The following is a 21,967-nucleotide window of genomic DNA, read 5'->3' on the forward strand; positions in this document are numbered from 1 at the left end:
GCTGGTCTCAAACTCCTGACCTCAAGAGATCTGCCCACCTCCCAAAGTGCTGGGATTACATGTGTGAGCCAGGGTGCCTGCCATAAATGTTTTCAATCAACATAAAAGCATCACCACTTGACATGTCAATAAATATATTTTTATGACATTGATCGTTTTACTTTTGAAACAAGAGCTCACTTGAGACCAGTTCTTCCTCATCTTTTTAAAGGGTTGTCTGCCACAAATGAGAATCATTCCAAAGAAGGCTATGGAACCTCTCCCTAGAAATATGCACGTATGCACAAACACACATCAAATCCACAAAGCCGAGGGGATATGGGCTGACTTGCGTACTCCTAAAAATTCATATTGAAATCCTAACCCCCACTACCTCACAATGTAACTATATTTCAAGATAGGGACTTTAAAGAGGTAATTAGGCTCAAATGAGATCATTAGGGTGGGCCCTGACGCCATTTGACTGACGACCTTATAAGAAGAGAAAATCTGGACACAGACACGTAGAGGGAAAATGATGTGAAGACAGGAGAAAGATGACCACCTACAAGCCCAGGAGGGGGCCTGGAACAGCTCTTTTCCTCCTGGTTCTCAGAAGAAACCAGCTCTGCCAACACCTTGATCTCAGACTTTCAGCCTCCAGAATTGCATGAAAATAAATGCATTGTTTAAGCCACCCAGTCTGGGATACTTTGTTAAAGCAGCCCGAGCAAATTATCACATTAGGTTAAGACAACACTGGTCCTAATCTCAAGTAGTATATATAGTAGCGTTTAATGTATAACCTTTTCTATTCTGAAGTAACAAAACAACATTTAAAAAGTAACAGGATTATAAACTAACCTACTTTCTAACTGTGGAAACTGACACTCCAAACTTTTCATAATGCTGTAGTAGTAACATGAAAAAACAGGTAAATTCAGAAAAACAGATGAGGTGTGGGATTTCAGCCTTCTTCATCTCTGTTCATAGATGCATTACTCTTAAAAGTATATTGACACTACTCACGAATAAAAAGGAATGAACTCCTGTTATATGCAACAACATGGAATTGCAAAAGCATTATGCTAAATGAAAGAAGCCACACTTAAAAAGGCTGTGTATCATATGATTCCATTTATACTGCATTATGAAAAAGCAAAACTGTAAGGACAGAAATGAGATCAGTAACTGTCAGGTGCTAGGCAGAGAGAGGGCTGCCTATAAAGAGGTGAAAGAACTTTCCGGGGTGATAGAAATATTTTACATCTTAATCAAACGTGGGTTATAAGACTGCATGTGTTCTTCATAATTCACAGGACTGTGCACTTAAAGCAGGAAATTTTACTGTATGTAAATTATCTCAATAAATATTGATACATTTGCTTTATTAGGCATTAACAAGAATAGAGATGTAAAATTATTGACTAGGTACAAAAACTGCCTGATAGCAAATTCGGAATAACTTTATATTTGCTTTCAGGCAAAATTAAAATACACAATCTATATACAAATACTATTCAACACCTACATAGACAATCTATCAGCATCATAAAAATTTTCTATTACAGATATTAAAATGTGGCCTTAAAAAAAATCACTACTGTACATACAGTAGTGATTACAGTACTGAGAAAGCTCTTTAAGAATGGATGCCAAAGTTGAAGAAATTCTTTTTCCTTTGCCCCAGCAATGTCACTTCCTGGCATCTCCCCTTAAGAAACTCTCCCACGAATACAGAGACTGTCCCAGAATCAACCTACCTGTTCACCATTAGAAGAATGGCTGTAAACACAGTCTGGTTTTATTCATATAGCAAAATAACATACAGCAGTAAAATATGAAAATGAAGTAGGATAAATCATAAAAGTACCACATTAGAAAACTGTAATTACAAGGCCAGGTGTCGTGGCTCACGCGTGTAATTCCAACACTTTGGGAAGCCAAGGCAGGCAGATCAGTTGAGGTCAGGAGTTCAAGACCAGCCTGGCCAACATGGTGAAATGCTGTCTCCACTAAAAATACAAAATTCGCTGGGTGTGGTGGTGCACACCTGTAGTCCCAGTTACTTGGGAGCCTGAGGCAGGAGAATCACTTGAACCTGAAAGGTGGAAGATGCAGTGAGCCGAGATTGCACCATTGCACTGCAAGCTGGGCGACAGAGCAAGACTCTGTCTCAGAAAGAAAAGAAAGAAAATAAAAGAAAAAAAAAAAGAAGAGAAGAAAAGAGAAAAGAAAAAAAATTGTGGCTGGGCACGGTGGCTCAAGCCTATAATCCCAGCACTTTGGGAGGCTGAGATGGGCGGATCACGAGGTCAGGAGATCAAGACCATCCTGGCTAACATGGTGAAACCCCGTCTCTACTAAAAAATACAAAAAACTAGCCGGGCGAGGTGGCAGGCGCCTGTAGTCCCAGCTACTCGGGAGGCTGAGGCAGGAGAATGGCGTGAACCCAGGAGGCGGAGCTTGCAGTGAGCTGAGATCCGGCCACTGCATTCCGGCCTGGGCGACAGAGCAAGACTCCGTCTCGGGGAAAAAAAAAAAAAAATTGTAATTACAAGAGATGTCATGTATGTAGGATTGTAACCCAAGAATACACATATTTAATTAAATACATCTAATACAATAAACTGTTTATGGATTCATCCAGTGTGTGAAAACACGCGAAAGAATGATACACAGCTTCAGGTTATGGAGGCCTCTGAGGAAGTAGGAAGAGAGAAAGGCACCTAGATAGCTGTTTATGGGACCATTTATTTCTTAAAAACAAGTGACAGAAATTTGATGCAAACATGGCAAAATGTCAACATTCATTAAATCTAAGAGGTAGATATAATGGTATCATAGTTTCACATTTTTTTTCCATGTTTCAAGCACTTAATAATTCAATTTGTCTGCTTCCTATTTAATCACAGAGCCACTTGGTTAATGATGATGGTTTTCCCCAGGCACCAAACATTTGCCCCTCTTTGTGAAACAGTTGCTGTTCTAATGGGCCATTTCATTACCTTATAATTTTGGAATCTGATGTCACTGCATTTACCTCTACATTAACTTCAACCTTAAATTAAATTCACAACCACAGCAATCATAAACTTAGGAAAATTAAAGTCCACTGAGAAGTTAATAAGCTTGCTGCCCTAGAAAAATATCCAGGCTCATTTTAGGCTGTCATGTAAATAAATTAAGAAGCAACTATTTTAAAGAATTATTTACCAACAATTCACTGAATTAGTTACCTACAAGTAACCGTGATTTCTGAAATATCCAAAGTATCAGGAAACATTAACATAATATTTGTATTCAGATTTGGTATTCTTTTTCAATAGTATATATGTTATTATTTTTTATTTTTATTTTTTTTGAGACAGAGTCTCAATCTGTTGCCCAGGCTGGAGTGCAAAGGTGTGATCTCAGCTCAATGCAACCTCTGCCTCCGGGTTCAAATGATTCTCCCTACCTCAGCATCCCAGCACCTGGCTAGGATTACAGGTGCCCACCGTCACATCCAGCTAATTTTTTGTATTTTTAGTAGAGATGGGGTTTCACCATGTTGGCCAGGCTGTTCTCGAACTTCTGACCTCAGGCGATTCGCCCCGCTGGGCCTCCCAAAGTGCTGGGATTACAGGCATGAGCCACTGTGCCCAACCCAGTATATGTATTTTTCTTATTTATCTATCTGTTACCATTCTAATTACCCCAAACATGTAACAAAATATTTAAAAAATGAGGGTTGGGAAGGATCAACATTTAATTTAAAGAAGGCCCCAAGAATGCAAGACTATTTCATCCATTTCCTATTTGACCAAAAAAACAAAAATTTAAAAGCAGAAAAGTCTGTTGGAATGGTAGGCTCACTTTGCAAAACTGTCCTTAAACAGCAACAAGTCTCAAGACCTCTCATTTTAAGTCTTTCTTTAAAAATAAGAGCTTCAGCTCAAGCTGTAATCCCAGCACTTTGGGAGGCCGAGGCGGGCGGATCACGAGGTCAGGAGATCGAGACCATCCTGGCTAACACAATGAAACCCCGTCTCCACTAAAAATACAAAAAAATTAGCCGGGCGTGGTGGCGGCGCCTGTAGTCCCAGCTATGCGGGAGGCTGAGGCAGGAGAATGGCCGGAACCCGGGAGGCGGAGCTTGCAGTGAGCCGAGATCGCGCCACTGCACTCCAGCCTGGGCGACAGAGCGAGACTCCGCCTCAAAAAAAAAAAAAAAAAAAAAAAAAAAAAATAAGAGCTTCATTTGAGCCCTGAGTGCTTCAAAAACTTTCTTGGTATTAGATCATTTTAAACGGCCAGAGCGCTAGTCAAACTTCTCAATAGTTGAATTTAATATGCTCCCACCTACCCAAACAATAAAGCATTTCTAGGCGGTAGAAACAGATGTTGATTTTGCATAAGTGAGTGTCCCTACTGCTCCCCAGGTAGGGCATAAATGAGCCACCTGAATGAAAGAGACTCACTTTTAGTGCCCACATGCCTAACAGATACCAATTCCGTGAATGCCTCTAAATTACCCGGCACACGAGGTAAGCTTTGGCTGGCTTTATGCAACAAATAGTACTTGATAATTTGCTTAAGTCAGGAGGCTTTTACAAGCATGGTGCCTTTCCCAAATGAAAGCACATGTAATCAGCATATTCATTCCATCCTTAATATGCTCTTGAATCAGGTTATAAAATGTTAAGTGTTCGTTTCTAGGCACAGCCCATTTTTAAACTCCTTCTGTGTCAGATGCAGAGATATGAGGCAGGTGGACTGTTCAATAATTAACACAAGTGCATCTAGTGATATTTAGGAAGGCACAGGGGTAACATACAAATAAGAATTAAGCCAAATAAGGAAACAGATTGTTACCTATAAATCTGAAATCCTGTTACATTCACTATCCTAACATGAGTGACAAACCAACTTAAATTTCCCAGTACAAACCCCAGCACAAGGATGTTAAATGTGTTTATTAAACAGGAGGAATGTGCAGGCTTGAAAGCAGTCTGGGGCTAACAAAGCAGAAGCAGTAGTCCTGTGCCCTGAAGAACACAAAGTTAGGCTGGGTTCCTGCTCTTCCATCTCCCAAGCTGGGATGGTGTGTCACAAATTACTTAAGGTGGCAACAGTGGCTTAGGAAGCAACAATACATATTCTTTGTACTATAACAGCTTTTGCAAACCGCAGAAGGGCAGGATTTTACAACATTAAGTCAAACTTGATGAGAGGTAACACTTAGTTCAAAAGAGAATTAAAAGCAAAATTATAAAACACACACAAAACTTTGCTCTCTTTTCCTCTTTTGGTCTTTCCTTACTGTAAATAATACTGGAGCTATGCCTGTTTTTGTGTATGTATGTGGGTTTTTTGTTTGTTTGTTTGTTTGTTTGTTTTGAGACGGAGTCTGGCTCTGTTGCCCAGGCTGGAGTGCAGTGGCACGATCTTGGCTCCCTGCAACCTCCGCCTCCCAGGTTCGAACGATTCTCCTGTCTTAGCCTTCTGAGTAGCTGGGATTACAGGTGCCCGCCACCACGCCCAGCTAATTTTTTTTGTATTTTTAGTAGAGATGGGGTTTCACCATGTTGGTCAGGCTGGTCTCGAACTCCTGACCTCAAGTGATCCAACTGCCTCGGCCTCCCAAAATGCTGGGATTACAGGCATAAGCCACTGAGCCTGGCCTCAAAATATTCATTTCAAATCCCTGGGGGAGAGGCTGGGAAGGGAACAGGAAGAGGACTATCAATCCAGAATAAGTGAGGCAGAATTACAACCTTCTGAGTTCAACAGATTTAAAACCCATGGAAAAAGTAGACATTTATAAAAACAAAACTTGACACATATGAACAGTGGTATATTTTTAAAGACAGGTAACAATGCAAAAAACTGCCCTGGAATAACTGTATAGACATCTGAAAAGGAACTGAATAATTCTAACTCATTCAAAGATTCAAATGTACAAAAATAAAAATCACAAAATATATTAGGAGAACATGGGCATGTGGGCTTTTAAAAAATCTCAAAGTACAAAGGCCATTCTAAGAATTATACAAAAGTATAAACCAGAAAATCTGTAGATTTCTTCATGGCAAAATATGGTTAGTATTTATTCAGTGCTTGCTATCCACTAGCTCTATGCTCAGCACACACAACACATATAATTCAGTGCGACAGGCAGAATTCTAAGATGACTCCCAACATGGTACCCTTCCACAAGCGAGACTTTTGAACATGATGGAATTTCACTCCTATGGGTATATTATGCTATAGGGAAAAATAATGAACTTTTGCAGACATAATTAAGGCCCCAAATCAGTTGACTTCAATTAATCAAAAGGGAGAGTGCCTAGGTGGGCCTAAACTAATCAGGTGAACTCCTTAAAAGAGGATCTAGAAGTAAAAGACAAAATGCAACAAAGATGCTATCCCATTGCCCTTGAAGAAACAAACTTCATGCTATGGAACATGCCATGTGGCAGAAAACAGTGAAGAGCCTCTGGGGGCTGAGGGTCTCAGGTCTAGAGTTGCAAGAAACCTAATCCTGTAAATATCCAGTGAGCTTGGGAAAGGATCCCAAGCTTAAGAAGAGACTGCAGTGCTGGTTGACACCTTGATTTCAGGCTGATGACACTCTTGGCAGAGGATGCAGTTAAGCTGCACCTGGACTCTAGGCCTATGGAAACTCTGAGATAATTAAATGGGTGTTGTTTTTTGAAGTTGCTCAGTTTATGGTACTTTGTTACACAACAGTAAAAAAAAAAAAAAAAAAAAAAAAAAAAAAAATAGAGTCAGGAATGACAAGCTGGGAAAAATGTACTTACAAAGCAATTAATTTAATTAGTAGAAAAGCAATACAAATCTATGTAAAAGACCAACAGCCCATAGATGAATGGCAAAAACATACATATAAACAGCTCATAAACGCAAATGTCTTTTTAGTCTATGAAAATATGATATATCGTACTATAGTTACATAAGATGCAATCATTGGGAGAAGCTGGGTGAGGGGTACACGGGACATCTCTGTACTATTTTCTACGAATTTCTGTAGGTCTGTAATTATTTCAAAATAAAAATTTTAAAAATATGACCAATCTCATCCATACCAGGGAAGATATACATTGAAATGGGCTAGGAGTTGTCACCTATCAGATTGGCAAGGATCAAAACAGTCGAAAACACGCTGTGTCTGAAGCTATGTGGGTAAAGGCATGTTCACATATTAATGACAGTTATACAAACTTTACCAGTTTTGTTCAGTGCTGCATCCTTAGCTCCCAGTGTTCAACACAGAGTAGGTGCAGTGTTCAGCTTGGCAATATCCTAATTTAAAATGCACATGCCCTTTGGCTGAGCAATTCCATACTTATGAATTTAGCCTGCTAACATATTCCTCACACGTGCAAAAATAAGTAATGACCAAAGATTGGAAGCAATATACTTGTCCTTTAATAAGGAAATTGTTAAATAAATAATGGTATAGCCATACATGGGGATCCTGTGCAGCAATTAAAACAAGGCAAATTAATCTGAATTGATATGGATCAAGAGTAGAATATGCTTTTCAGCTTCTCAAGTCCCACAGTACAATTTCACAACATACACACATTCACTCATCAGTCAGTATTTACAAAGCTCCAACTATGGCCAATGCTCCATGCCTAGATAAAAAGAACACAACTATCTCCATGCGAGAGGATGAAGCAGGTGCCCACAGGTACAGAGGGAGGCATGGGAGTCCACAAAGAAAGGAGACCGGAGTTCAAGGGCCAAGAGTGGGTGAAAAGCAAAGGTCAGATGGGAGACTCTGGATGTCTAAGAAGCTGGGCTTCGGTCCTATTGAAGAATTTGAAGCAAAACATTGACAAGACACTATGCAAAATATACACTCAATGTAAAAATAAAAGAGTGATCTGGCTGGAGAAGGTCATAATCTGGGGGCCATCTCTGATGTCACTAGAGGTGTCTTAAGGTGTCTCAACTTGAGCACTTAAGCTGAGTCACGTGGGACATGCTCTTTCCCCCGTGCCTGAAGATGTGTTCATATTAAAAACATGAGGACAGCATGAGGTCCTCTTGCACCATGCCGTCTTACAGGGTGGATTCAAAGTAGACATTTGCCACCTCTTTCTCCTCTGGAGAAATATCTATAAGCACCCCTCTCAAGCATCTTCACATGCATCCCTTCACCCGTTCTGCACTCAACATGTAGGATGGAATGGAAGCAGCACACTCTTCCTTGCATTTCTTCCATCTTCCTTCCTGTCTTCCACGCTTTCTAGTGGGGCTTTCAGGCACTGTGCCTGATGCCAATACATAAAGCCTGAACAGCTCTTACTGAATGGGCTTCATATTGTCAGATAAATTAAATCTATGCCAACCAGTGATTCAGCTACAAATAGAGGCCACCTGTTCCAATTAGTGAGATTAAAATAGTACCCTGCTGACTATCTGAAGCCAAGTTCAGGCTTTCTGGATGATCACAACATCTTGACAAAGACAGAGAAAAGGGACTTTTGGCCCCAACACAGAATTGAACACACTGGAGTAAATATATTTAGGTGCTGAAGCACAGCTTTCACTAAAGGCATTCTTTATTTTTGGACGAGTGCTTATATTGAAATTTCTGTGCAAGGCTGCAGCTCAAGGCACCATTTAATTTCCTTCCATTACAACAAGCCTACATACACATCTTAATTAGGTTCAAGTTTACTTCAGAAATACATGGAGCTCAAATTTCTTCTCCACCCACTATCTGTCCTTGCCTGAAATTCCCAAAGAATTCATATTTTCTGGATGTTCCACTCTTCGGCCTATGGTAGTCCACTACCTCAGTTTCTCCCAGGTCATAGTTGTCAGAAGACTAAAGAGGAAATAATACAGAGAGAAGCAAGCTCAGCTCATTTCCAAGCTCCTTCAAGTATTTCCACCTAGATGAGACTGCCTTCGACTTATCAGACCGGGCTTCTGTTCATCCCAGTAACAATCGTTCATATTGAACTAAATCAATTGATAAGGCTGGGTGTGGTGGCTCACTTCTATAATCCCAGCACTTTGGGAAGGCTGAGGCAGGTGGATCACTTGAGGCCAGGAGTTTGAGACCAGCTTGGCCAAAATGGCCAAACCCCATCTCTACTAAAAATACAAAAAAATTAGCCATACCCTACAACTTAAAGTATAATAAGAATAAATAAATTAAAAAAAAAAAAAAAAAAAAATTAGCCAGGCGTAGTGGTGGGCGCCTGTAGTTCCAGCGACTGGGGAGGCTGAGGCAGGAGAATCACTTGAACCTGGGAGGCGGAGGCTGCAGTGAGCCAAGATGGCACCACTACACTCCAGTCTGGGCTGGAGTAAATAAATAAATAAGTAAATAAATAAATAAATTGATCCATACCTCATTTGGTATAAAAGGATTTAAGATAGATTACAGGAAACACATATATGTAAACACACACACACACACTTTGAAACCAGGCCAGAAAAAATATAAATTAGAAAAGGAAGCCAAAATCAAGAGGTAAGAAAAAAAAAGAAAAGAAAAAGAAGCAGGCTATAAAAACCTCACTCGGTTCAGCTGAAATTTGGATCTGGGTTCCTGCTGGCCAAAATAAAAAAGGAAAACACTCACTAACTCAATTTTTCACAACCCATGAGTGGGAAAATTGTTTCTAAGCATCTTCTAGACCATGGGTCTAAAGATAAATATTTCATGAAGGAACGAAAGGAGATGATACATTAAGACCAGGGTTTTCCTAGATGATTCTGAATTATTTTAGGTAGCATAAGACGAAAGCATTAAATAACACAGAATCACAGTGAGTGAGTTATTTCCTTTTCAATCCTCAATCCAATTCAGTTGATTCAGTCCAGGAAAAGTCTCTGGTGCTAAAAACTTTCTAACATTGCTTCAACACTTGCTAATCTAGTTTTGTTGAGACAGGGTCTCGCCGTCACCCAGGCTGGAGTGCACTGGCGCAATCAAGGCTCACTGCAGCCTCACCCCTCCCACCTCACCCCTCCCAGGGCTCAGGCGATCCTCCCACCTCAGCCTCCTGAGTAGCTGAGACCATATGTATGCATCACCACATCCAGCTAATTTTTGTATTTTTTGTAGAGATGGGGTTTGGCCATGTTGCTCAGGCTGGTCTCAAACTCCTGGGCTTAAGCAATCCACCCACCTTGGCTTCCCACAGGGCTGGTAATACAGACATGAGCCACCACACCCAGTGCTAATCTACTTCTTAATCTGGTGCTGGGAGGCCTCAAACTCAGAAAATATGTAGCTAGAATAGTGACACTGATACTTTGAAAATAAATTTAAGTTTTAAGGAGATAACCGATTTAGAAATATCAAGCAAATAACAGTGTAGGTGGTATGAGGCTGTGTGTCGTAGATGTGGGAATGACTGAACTTTGGGAAACTGTGGTAGACCACGAAGGACTCAAAGTCAGAACAACAAATGCTGTAATGGGTTTCCCAACACCGCTTCTAATGGCTGCTCACACAGCCGCTAAGTGAAAGAGCTGACATTCAAGCTTCACTACAGAGTCCATTTCCTGATGCTTTACTCTGCTGCTCAAATCCAGAGGTAAGCTAAGAGAGTGACATTGGGGGCAATGAGGAAAAGACAGATGATCAACATTTAAGAGGTAAACCACTGGGGCCAGGTGTGGTGGCTCATGCCTGTAATCCCGGCACTTTGGGAGGCCAAGGCAGGCAGATCACCTGAGGGCAGGAGTTGGAGACCAGCCTGGTCAACATGGTGAAACTCTGTCTCTACTAAAAATACAAAAATTAGCTCAGGGTGGTGGTGCGTGCCTGTAGTCCCAGCTACTCAGGAGGCTGAGGCAGGAGAATTGCTTGAACCTGGGAGGCTGAGGTTGCAGTGAGCCAAGATTGCGCCACTGCACTCCAGCCTGGGCAACAGATCCAGATCCTGTCTCAAATAAAAAAAAAAGAAGTAAACCACTGGGTGCCTGGGTAGGGTTGGGGATTGAGGCAGCAGCTCAGGCATCTGGTTTGCTGACTGGCTGTATGGGAAAAGTATAATATTAACCAGGAATAGAAGAGCGGTCGAAAGAATGAATTTGATATACAGACTTTGAGATGCCTGTGGAACAACAGGTAGGTGGAAATATCTCATAGGGTACAGTAAAAGTCACATTTTACTCCCGGGCTAGGCTCTCAAATCAGCATGTAAGGCAGAAGTCAGATGGGCTTTTTCTAGGGGGACGCTTCACTGGGGATTGCAACAGACATGCTGTCTCTCCATGGGCCGTCGGACTCAAGTCCTGTCCTTCCCCTAGTGTTGGAGCAGATAATTGTCTCTTTGGTCAAGGACTACGTGAAGTTTTAGGCTTGGGTTTAGGGGTTGTGTTGTATTGTATGAAAATTTTATACACTGAAAACACTTGGTGCTAGAAGAGACTCTTAAGGTGAGACTCACAGAACGGAGAGCTTTGGAGACCAGGGCAGATTCGGGTTGAATTCTAAGTCAAATGCACATATGATGAGCTCCACGACTTATGCGTCTGGCATACTTTTTTCCCCAATATCCCACCCCAACAAGTAGAAGGTCAGGACATGGATGAACTCTTCATTTTGCAAAACTTTATACTGAAAAAATGAAGACACTAAGAGGGACCACAAAAAATATATATATATTTTTAAGTAGCAACAATCCAGTGCAGCTAAGTAGTTTGATACATGAATTGTCACCTGTCTTTGCCCCAGTGCCCCCCCAAAAACCCATAAATAAATTCAGAAGAAGAATGGCCTAACATGGTGTCATTCAAATTCACTTTTTTAACCTAGAAAAGTCACAAAAACTTAAATTTGTTCATATCTACTGAAAATAATTTTAAATTCTCATTCCACCCTTATAACTTAGCAATTAATTTGATATTTAAAAATTATTTAAAGCAATCCTTTTTAAAGACAGAAGATGGTATAACGGTTAGTCCCAATCAGTCTGTATTAATTACATAATTTTACTGGTTACAGTCTGGCTGGTGTCATTTTCTCCTTCTGCAAATGGAATGGTCTGGAGTTAATGTCTAAATTTCCTTCCAGTTTTACCATGGTAAATCCTTGAGTCTAACTTTCCAACCCTCTGCCTTCATACCTTTAATCCAGTCAAGCCAGGGTTCCACAGAGAGTTCTGGTGTGGACACCAGGCTATGTTTTCTAGTTGCTTTAAACTGCCCCTTGTAATGTTTTTAGTTGGCACAGTCTCCTCGAATGCCTTTAAGACCCAAGGAAGATACAGGTTTACAATCAGCCATTTAAAATGTGGCTTCCTCAGGGGACCGGCACTAAATGGGATGCATTTCAGGAAGCAATCCTTGAAAAGATCTGGTCTCTGGAGAGAAGTCAAAGTGTTGGAAATCACACCCACAGTCTCTGCTCAATTGCAGCTCCTACAATGGCCAGACAACTACACCACTGTTACATACTGTTACTATTATTCCTCTCCCATCTGAACATTAACTGAGCATTTAGCAGGTGCTGACACTCAACAGTGCTTTCTACGTACCACACCGTTTAATTCTCACAATAGTCTTCCAAGGGAAGTATTGTAACAACCCTTGTAAAAACCTAACTTTGGTACCATATTGCAGGGTACACTATAGAAAGTCAAACTGGGCTGGGTGCAGTGGCTAACGCCTGTAATCCCAGCACTTTGGGAGGCCAAGATGGGTGAATCACGAGGTCAGAAGACTGAGACCATCCTGGCCAACACGGTGAAACCCCGTCTCTACTAAAATACAAAAAAAGTAGCTGGGTGAGGGGGCGTGCACCTGTAGTCCCAGCTACTTGGGAGGCTGAGACCGGGGAATCACGTGAACCTGGGCAGCGGAGGTTTCAGTGAGCCAAGATTGCACCACTGCACTCCAGCCTGGCAACAGAGCAAGACTACGTCTGGAAAAAAAAAACAAAAAACAAAGTCAACCGAGGCAGCTGACTCCAAGACTGGCACTCTTAACCACTTCAGTGCACTCCCCCAAAGTGTGATGTTCTGCAGGGGACACAAGAAGGCATGGTTTAATATTACAGGGGACTTCACAGAAAGATCACTAGGTAGGTGACTGATGATACGGCTCAAAAGAAGGTGTGAACCCACAGGCCAGTCATGAGGATCTACTGAGGAGACACATGTTTGCGGGCATGTCTTGAACTCGATGGTCACAAGGCACCACCTTCATCTTGCTATTCAATAGTCCATCCTCGGGAGACCAAACATCAGGCGAAAACACGGTTCTTTAATGATCTTAAATCATGAGCTTATTCGACAGCCTTTAAGACTTCAAACTACTAGCAAAATTCTCATATCCTAGGCATTATTAAAAGTTCATGAATTATCATCCTGTATCATTCATTCACATGTTTACTGGGAACATACGACTATGTGCAAAAGACTGGCAATGTGTGTGTCATAAGAATTAGAGCACACAATTAGGGTAAGTGCCCAGCAGATGCTGTACACATCCATCCCCAGGCACCCAGCTAGTTTAGAAAGACTGGGCTGCTCTCCAGTGTTCGCCATGGAGGCAGACAGGGAAGTGGTGAAGAATCAAGCTCTGGAGTTGAGACAGATACAGGTTCAAACCGTAGCTCTACCATCGTTTCCTAATAGACAGAATATCTTAGAGAAATTATTAATCTGCCTGGGCCTCAGTCTCCCCATCTGTAAAATGGAAAAGCAGGATATTGTAGAAGATCAAGGAGATGGTGTATTTGAAGTGCTTCATGTTACCTGGTGTACAGTAAGCATGCAGTACACATTAACTATTATTGTGACTGCAGTCTTCCTTTCACTTATGTTCTTTTTATCTCCTTACAGAGGAATAATCCACAAATACACTATGGTTTCTTTCAGGCAGCATCCCTCCCAAGTTGACAGAAGCAGGTGGCCTATGCACAAATCATATATCCTGATGTTCCCTTTCGAAGGAATGAAAAGTCCTCATTCTGATTCACAGTACGGTGATTCATGGTTCTCTTCCTTTTCTCTTGTCACCCTCCTCCCCTCCACCGAAAACACGAAAACACAATTAAGAAACCACAGGGCTGAAAGCTGCAAACTCTTCTAAGTCAAACTGTGGGCATTTTCCAAGTAGGACTAGGTTGATTTCTGACCTTAGCAGCAGCCCTGGAAATTCAGGCAGAGGGTCTGAAGCAAAACACACCCTGTGATCGAACTTGGTAGCAGCTGTCTGCGTGCTCTCTGCAGCGGATGTGACAGGCGGGTGAGCTGGTGGTGGCTGGCAATTCCTTCTCCTTTAAAGGGAGAGCCTGCAACAAAGTACAGCTCAAAAAACACACATCGCATCACTTTGCTCATCCTAAATGTAAGAAAAACCTGGCTTGAGACGCTGATCATTATCCAGTCTCTTTAACAAGCTCTTTAGAATAAAACAAAGCACTGGTGAAAACGATATCCGTGTACTACTCAGCTTACCACTTCACTGGGTCAGTGTCCTCTAGGACAGAGGTCAGTTTCCACTCCCCCTACTTCCTGCCCAGGGAGTAAGCATGTGATCATCAACTTATTACATCACTACCCAACCAGTTCCACTGCTAGAAGGGCTACAGCATCCTCTTCTTCACTGCCTTTGGTCATTACTCATCATGTAATTGTAGATGGATTTCCAAACCACAGAATACTTCAAGATATACAACAGGTGGCACTCATGCTCGACACAAGTTTTACTTCAGATGTTAGAGATTTCTGCATGTATTATCATCATGTCCTCCTGTAAAAGACAGGGGTATTGTCTGGAGCCACAAGTATAAATGAGATACACCCACCAGATACTAAGCTTCCACAGAAACCAGACTGTTTCATTTACCATTGTATTCCTGATGCCTAGATCAGCAACCAGCACACAGAACGTGCTCAGTACGTATTTTTTGAATAAGTGAAGCATCTTGCTCTCAAAGTGCCAATGTCTATAGTTTATAAATACATGTAAGCATTAAACATATAAACAGTTAATGTGATGAGAAACATGACGCAAGGAGACACAAAATGCTAGCAATGCTAGAAAAGTCTATACTTTTCATAAACTTAGCAGCCTTTCCATTTCCAAGCTCACAAACCCCTCTTTCATATAGTACAGGTCCCGGATTCAAAATGCTTGGAACCAGAAGTGTTTCAGATTTCAGATTCTGGAATTTGTTTTGTTTTGTTTTGTTTTGGAGATGGAGTCTCGCTCTGTTGCCCAGGCTGGAGTCCAATGGCACAATCTCGGCTCACTACAACCTCTGCCTCCCAGGTTCAAGTGATTCTCCTGCCTCAGCCTCCCTAGTAGCTGGGATTACAGGCACCCGCCACCATGCCCAGCTAATTTTTTTGTATTTTTAGTAGAGACTGGATTTGACCATGTTGGCCAGGCTGGTCTCAAACTCCTGAACTCAAGTGATCTACCCACCTGGGCCTCCCAAAGTGTTGGGATTACAGGCATGAGTCACTACACCCGGCCTTGGAATCTTTGTATTACACTTACTGGTTGAGCATTCCAAATAGAAATATCTGAAACCAGAAATGCTCCTGTAAGCATTTCCTTTGAGCATCATGTTGACGCTCAAAAAGTTTCGGATTTTGGAGCATTTTGGATATTGGTTTTTGGACTGAGATGCTCAGCCTCTAGTAAAAGTGGTGACCATCTATTGATTTCTTATTGTGCACCTGGCATGGAGTTAAACATTTTATAGGCATTACCGAATTTATTCCTGAGAACACCCCTATTATGTAGAAGTGGAAACTAAGGCTTAGAGTGATTACAGGATCCAAGATTGCACTGGTAGCAAAAAGCACTGGTATAAGATCTGTATTCTGGGGACTATCCTGATGCAAATGGCTCTGTAGGGAAAATAATATGGTCCTTGCATGCAGGATGGAACAGAAGTTGGTGAAGGTCATAAGCAACTAAGGTGGGGGATGATTGGGAGATATGGAAGAAACCAGTTCCAGAGAAATATCCGAGAAAGGTGCAGCGGTACTGCTAATAGGTTAGAGAGATGGGGGAGGGCAGGCACTCAAGATGACTAGCAGTTCTGATTAGTAGTGGCACCAACAAAATAGAAAAAAATTATTAACCTGACATATAGACAAATATAGCTTTTTCACCCAATGAGAGAACATAAATTTAAAAAAGAATTTTCTTAAATAGCTAATATTTGAGTGCACACACCTTTTTTTTTTTTTTTTTTAACAAATACTTTCTTATTTAAGACACACGATCACTCCCAGAAGAGTGGAGTATTACCTCTTTCACAAATGGGAAACTGGAGGCTCAGAAAGGCTATTTAGGACCTTGCCCTAGTGATCACCTAGTCAAGAAGCTCGAAGAGCCAGAATACAATCCACATAGGTCCAGAGCCTCAGCTGTCCACCACTATACCCAAGTGGCTGGAGAGGTCATTTTAGACCATTTAAAATGAAAACCAACTAAAAGAAAACCTAATTCACACATCATTAATAAAAGCCAGTTACTATATAGAAAGCCAGTACTGTATAGAAAGCAGACAGCCTGTATTCTTAAAAAGATGATAGGCTTTAACTATCTAGGGCATGAAAAAAAAAGTAGGAGTCTAATTATGGATGCTCTTTCTTTTAAAGTAGAGAGATATGTGCATCAAGTTAACAAGCACCATTTCTGAGTTTTACAAGATGAAGTTTTAAAATGTGAATGATCCTGACTTGTCAGCTTAGCAACAATCACAGAATTCATTACTTACATTTCACTAAGTGGGGAGGGGTTATCTAGGTTAGTCCACCTGGCTATAAAAATAGATTTCTGCAATGTGGGAAGAGTACACTGCCTCATTATTATTCCAGTCTCAAAGGCTGAAATAAGCCCAGCAAGAGAGACCATGTAGCTTCCCCGTCATCTCAACAGGTATCGATTTTGAATTTAAAAAATGACTATTCAGTAACGAAGAACTTCATCTCATGGAGTCTTAGCCCACTCCTAGGCAGAAACTCCATATCCCTGAAAGATTAATCAATTCTTCCCATGAACCCCCAGTTCTCATTAGCATTTTTAGGGGAGCTAATTTACCAAATGAGTTCATAAAAGGGTTCTTTTTAAATCCTATACTAGTTTCCTCCCAAGGAGATGGTGACATCAAGGAATTACCACTTGATGTTTTCCTCTTGCATCACATACTTTCAGGGTGTCAGGAAAACATATCTTTACAGCTGCATCTAAGTGAGTTCCACAATACAGGAGCTACGATCATTTAAGGGGATGAATACTTTCTGCACAGTAAAATTGCTGTTTTCCCTTCATTACAACAGACTTATCGTAGCCTCAGGACAGACTTGAAATTACATCAACCCTGCTTGGAAAAGTTCTTAGGAGTTTACAAAAATTTCACCAGTTCTACATATTCCTCGCTGTCTCAGTAATAAAAAACCTAAAAGCAGATAGTTGAGAAGTTTAAACTGGGACCTCAAGAAGTCCAGCATCACTGTAGTAGAATTTGTGATTATGGTCTGCTAAAGTTCTAGCCCTTCTCTGACTTCTTCTCTTCACTAGATCTGACTGGCCCAATGTGCTAATTTTGGATAATCAGCACATATAATGTCTAAATCAGTTTTAATACACAGTTAAATTAAAAATTGGGTATCTCCATGCTAATACAAGGCAGCAGGTACAATAATATTGTCAGTAGAATTGTTTTATTTATTTATTTATTTAGAGACGGAGTCTAGCTCTGTCGCCCAGGCTGACGCGATCTCAGTTCACCCCAACCTCTGCCTCCCAGGTTCAAGCAAGTCTCTGCCTCACCCTCCCGAGTAGCTGGGATTACAGGCGCCCACCACCACGCCCGGCTAATGTTTGTATTTTTAGTAGAGACGGGGTTTCACCATCTTGGCCAGGCTGGTCTTGAACTCCTGACCTGGTGATCCACCCATCTCAGTCTCCCAAAGTTCTGCGATTACAGGCGTGGGCCACTGCCCCCCGCCGGTCAAAAGAATTTTAAAGAAAATCAAGAAATCTTCATATAAGGTTTTGACTTTTTAACAGAAAAGGCTGGTGTAGACAGGGAACAGTGGCAGATGTGGCGGAAACACAGTCTGCAGTTATGTTACACATTTCCTTTACCACATTGCACCTAAGCAGTTGAGGCACAAACTTTATCACCACCATTTTACAGGTTATGAAGAGTGAGTTTTGTAAAGTTGCATGAGTTTTGCCAAACCACTTAAATGAGTTGACAATGAGCCATCCATCCCGCTAAGATTACTAATCTTGTTTACACAAGAAGATCACAGTTGTGACAAGAAAAAACAAGCTTTCACATTTTTTTCAAGTCTGCAACATTAACTTTACAGAATCCTCTCAATTACAAATGCATTTGAAAATGATCTCCTTTTCTTCATAGTTCTGTTAACTAGTATTACAGTTATCCCAGAAGAAACATCTACCTGTGGGTAAGCACAGATCTTCAATGTTTATTCCAAATGGAGTTTCTGGTTATTTTCACAGCAAACTGTTAGGAAACTTTTAAAGAAAGTGCAAAAATAAGAGAATTGGGGGGTTGAGATGAGAGCACGAGGTATTACTCCACCGAATATATTCAATCTGTAAAAACTCAAATCATTCTTTCAAAATGATTAACAGATGCTAAAGGAAAAAGGGAAAGTGGGCAGTAAACCAGGGACTCATTGCTTCACTTCTGGGGCAATCGATTACTACTTCAAATTATGAGTGAAGACCCAAATCCTGCACAAAGGGCAGCAACACAACCCCGTCACTGTTGCTACTATTTCCATCCAGTTGGTCTCTCGATCTCGGAGGTGGTGGGCCAGAATCTGAGCCCGGCTCTACCTCCGTGAACTTTACACAGAGGCTGACACCCAAATCCCCAGTTCTCGGACAAGCGAGTAAGTAGTTGGCGGAGCAAAGAACAACTCCAGGTGCCTTCTGCCAGAACAGATGCCAGCGTGGAGGAGGTGCTTTGTTAAATGGCACTTCAATCAGCCGTGGGGAGAACGGGTTACAGAGCCTCACATCCAGCCTCGACGATTCAACAGCCCGGGAGGGCAAAGGTATTCACCGGGGAGGGCGAGGCTTCCTCTCCCAGGAGAGACCCGCGCTCGGGCTGCGGCCTCCGTCTTTATTTTGAAGCCCTACAGGGCTTGTCTCTGCAGCAGGCTCAGAATGAGCTATTTTCGCCCACAGCCAAAATCAGCAACAGCAAATTACACTGCAAACAATGGCGAGGGCGCCTGCTCGGCTTGGCTCGAAACTCCGGAGAGGCAGCGCAAAGATTCTGACTTTTCACTCGGGCAGAGCCCGTCCGCCGCCTCCCCGCGATCCGGCTGCACACCGCGCTCGGGCTCCGGCCACACGCCCCAAGGACCAGGAGACTGGGCGGCTGCCGGGACATTCGGCGGGGAGGGCACCGTCACACCCGGGGCGAGACCCCGGAGACCCGGACACGCGTGGCCGCGGGTGGCGGGATTCCCTCGCGGCGCGGCGGGCGCTCCCTGGCGGGGAGGGAGGCGGAGCCCGGGCCGTCGGGGAACCGGGCGTCCCGCACAGAGCGCGGGGACCTGGGCGCCGCGAGGGGCAGGTGGACCTGGGGTTCAGGAACCGCAGCCCGGGCTCCGATGGCCCCCCTCCGCCCACCCTTTCAGCTCGGAGGATCTGGGAGGTACGGACCTCCGGCGGCAACGGAGGCCGGCGGCGAAACGCAGGGGGCGCGTGGGTTAGCGCCGAGCCGCCGCCCCAGCCCGCCTCGCCCCCGGGCCCGCGCGCACCCGCCGCCCTCCAGCCCGCGGCGCTCACCCGACTCTTGCAGCGGTGGTGCCGGCCGGGGTCCGAGTAGGTCCGGTCCACGGTGAGCGCCGTGTCGCTGCCCGGCATCTCCGCGCTCCGGCCGGGAACTTTCCCGTCTCCTGGGGCTGCCGCGCCGCGAGCTGCCGGCCGTGCTCGGGCTCACCCCGGGAGCCGCGGGCGAGGGGGCGGCGCGGCTGCTGCAGCTGTTGCCTCTGGTGCCGACACCCGCGCGGCCGCCCTGCGCCGCCGCCGCGGGGTGGGGGAGGCGGGGCAGGAGGCGAGAGTCTCCTCCCCCTTCCCTTCTCCCCGCCTCCCCCGCGCCCCGCAGCCGCCGGGACCCCACCCACCCGCGACCCGGCGGGCAACGTCTTCGCCTATCCTCGCCTCCCTCCCTGGCTGAAACTTGATTCCACCCCCTCCCACACAGCCCTCTTTCTCCCCAAAAGATGAGCGACATCCACACTACACTATCTGTTGACTTATTTTGTATATAAAAGGTGGCTGTTACCGCAAGAAGTTGACACTTGCCTTAAATGTCTCTTTTTATGTTATTCTTCATTCAACAGGCACTTATTGGGCAGCTGCCATGTACCAGACCCTGGACTAGAGACCAGAGATTTAAAATAAGAAATGAAATAAAATAAAAGACTCCCCCCGCACCACAATTGCCCTGAGCATAGAGCATACTTCCACTTAAACTAAGATCCTACTGTGTTGTGTATTTTAATGTTGCATGTCTGGCTCACCTTTATGTTTTAAGCTACTTGGAAATCAGGATATCTTTTCATTCTAGTATTCCCCATTCCCAGTGATCAGTCCCTGTCCACAAGGAATTTGGAGTCTCGTAGAGGAAGGACCACTGGTGAACAATTTAAGTATCAGTAACCCCAAACAAAATTCAGAACACCTGTGCCGGCTCTGTAGGGTGTACAGTGGGAGACTGGGCTGAAATATTTAAAGTGCAGCTGTTCCAGAGAGGACCTAGAGCCCAATGTGACCAGCCCAGGGGAAGGGAAGGATTTGCCCCGCCCTTCATAGGGTTCAAGGGGAGGGTAGAGCAGGCTGAAGAAAACTTTGGAGTCCCAAAAATCAGAGGTACATTTGGGAAAACCTCAAGTCATCAGTTTTGGGGAGTGTCCTCAGGAACAGGAAGACATGATGGAAAAGAAGGCGGAGACCATGCAGGATCTTCGTTCAAGGGTAAGAAGTTCAACCTTATTCTGTGGGAACTAGGCAGCTGCTGGAGATTCCTGAACAGGGAAATGATAGCATGAGAATGGAAGTTTAAGGAGAAGGTATATCTGACATCAGGGTGAAGCAGCGATTAAAGATGGGCAAAACACACGGGCTAGAAGGCCACTGTAAAGACAGAACAGCCTAATTATCCTTCAGAAGGAGACTAGGTAAATAAATGATGGTACATCATCCAACAGAATATTTGGTAACTGGAAATAGAAATGAGGCAGCCCTCTATGAATAGCTTTGGAAGCATATCTAAGGTACATGGTTAAGTGGAAAAAAAGCAATGTGCAGGATAATATATATGGCATTCCACTATGTATGTAAAAACAATATATGTTATGTGCTTCTACATGCATGACATATATCTGGGAGGATAAACAAGAAACTAGGGAAATAGACAAGAAATTGATGCCAAGAGAGGGGAACCAGGTAGCTAGAAGGCAGAGATAGGAGAGAGATCTATTTTTCACTGTGTATACTTTTGAAACTTGAATGTTTACACTGTGGGCATATATTAACTATTCAAAAAGTAAAATTTTTTTATAAATGTTTTTTAGAGCTAGGGTATCTGTTGCCCAGGCTGGGGTGCAGTGGCACAATCATAGCTCACTGCAGCCTCAAATTCTTGGGCTCTAGGGAGCCTCCCACTTCAGTTTCCCAAGTAGCTAGAACTACAGGTATGCGCCACCATTTCTAGCTAATTTTAAAAATACATTTTTGTAAAGGCAGGGTTAAAACTAACTTAAGAAGAAATTGAAAGTCCCATGTAGTCCTTAAGCCATTCAAAAAATTAAATCAACACTTTTAAAATACCCACCTACAGCTACCCCAACACACAACTATACCAGGCCCAGAGAGTTTTTCGGGTAAGTTCTTTGAAAGAAGAGAAGAGAAATATCAAACGTTGAGGGTGTGTGTGTGTGTGTGTGTGTGTGTGTGTGTGTGTGTCTGTGTATGTGTTGGA

At 43.1% G+C, this 21,967-nt stretch overlaps 1 protein-coding gene across 7 annotated transcripts in view; it reads right to left on the reverse strand.

Annotated features, from left to right (window-relative positions):
- Positions 1-21,967, reverse strand: part of TMCC3 (transmembrane and coiled-coil domain family 3) — a 308,376-nt gene that overhangs the window by 64,463 nt on the left and 221,946 nt on the right. The window contains exon 1 of one of the 7 annotated variants that reach the window (XM_050747180.1): positions 19,771-19,975. The exons of the other annotated variants lie outside the window; for them this stretch is intronic. Coding sequence (XP_050603137.1) covers positions 19,771-19,848 — 78 coding nt within the window. The 5' untranslated portion in view covers positions 19,849-19,975. Of the gene's footprint in view, positions 1-19,770; positions 19,976-21,967 lie in introns of those variants that run through there. 7 annotated transcript variants of the gene reach the window in all.

Source organism: Macaca thibetana, chromosome 11 (assembly GCF_024542745.1).
Source record: "Macaca thibetana thibetana isolate TM-01 chromosome 11, ASM2454274v1, whole genome shotgun sequence".
NCBI classification, from domain to species: Eukaryota; Metazoa; Chordata; class Mammalia; order Primates; family Cercopithecidae; genus Macaca; species Macaca thibetana.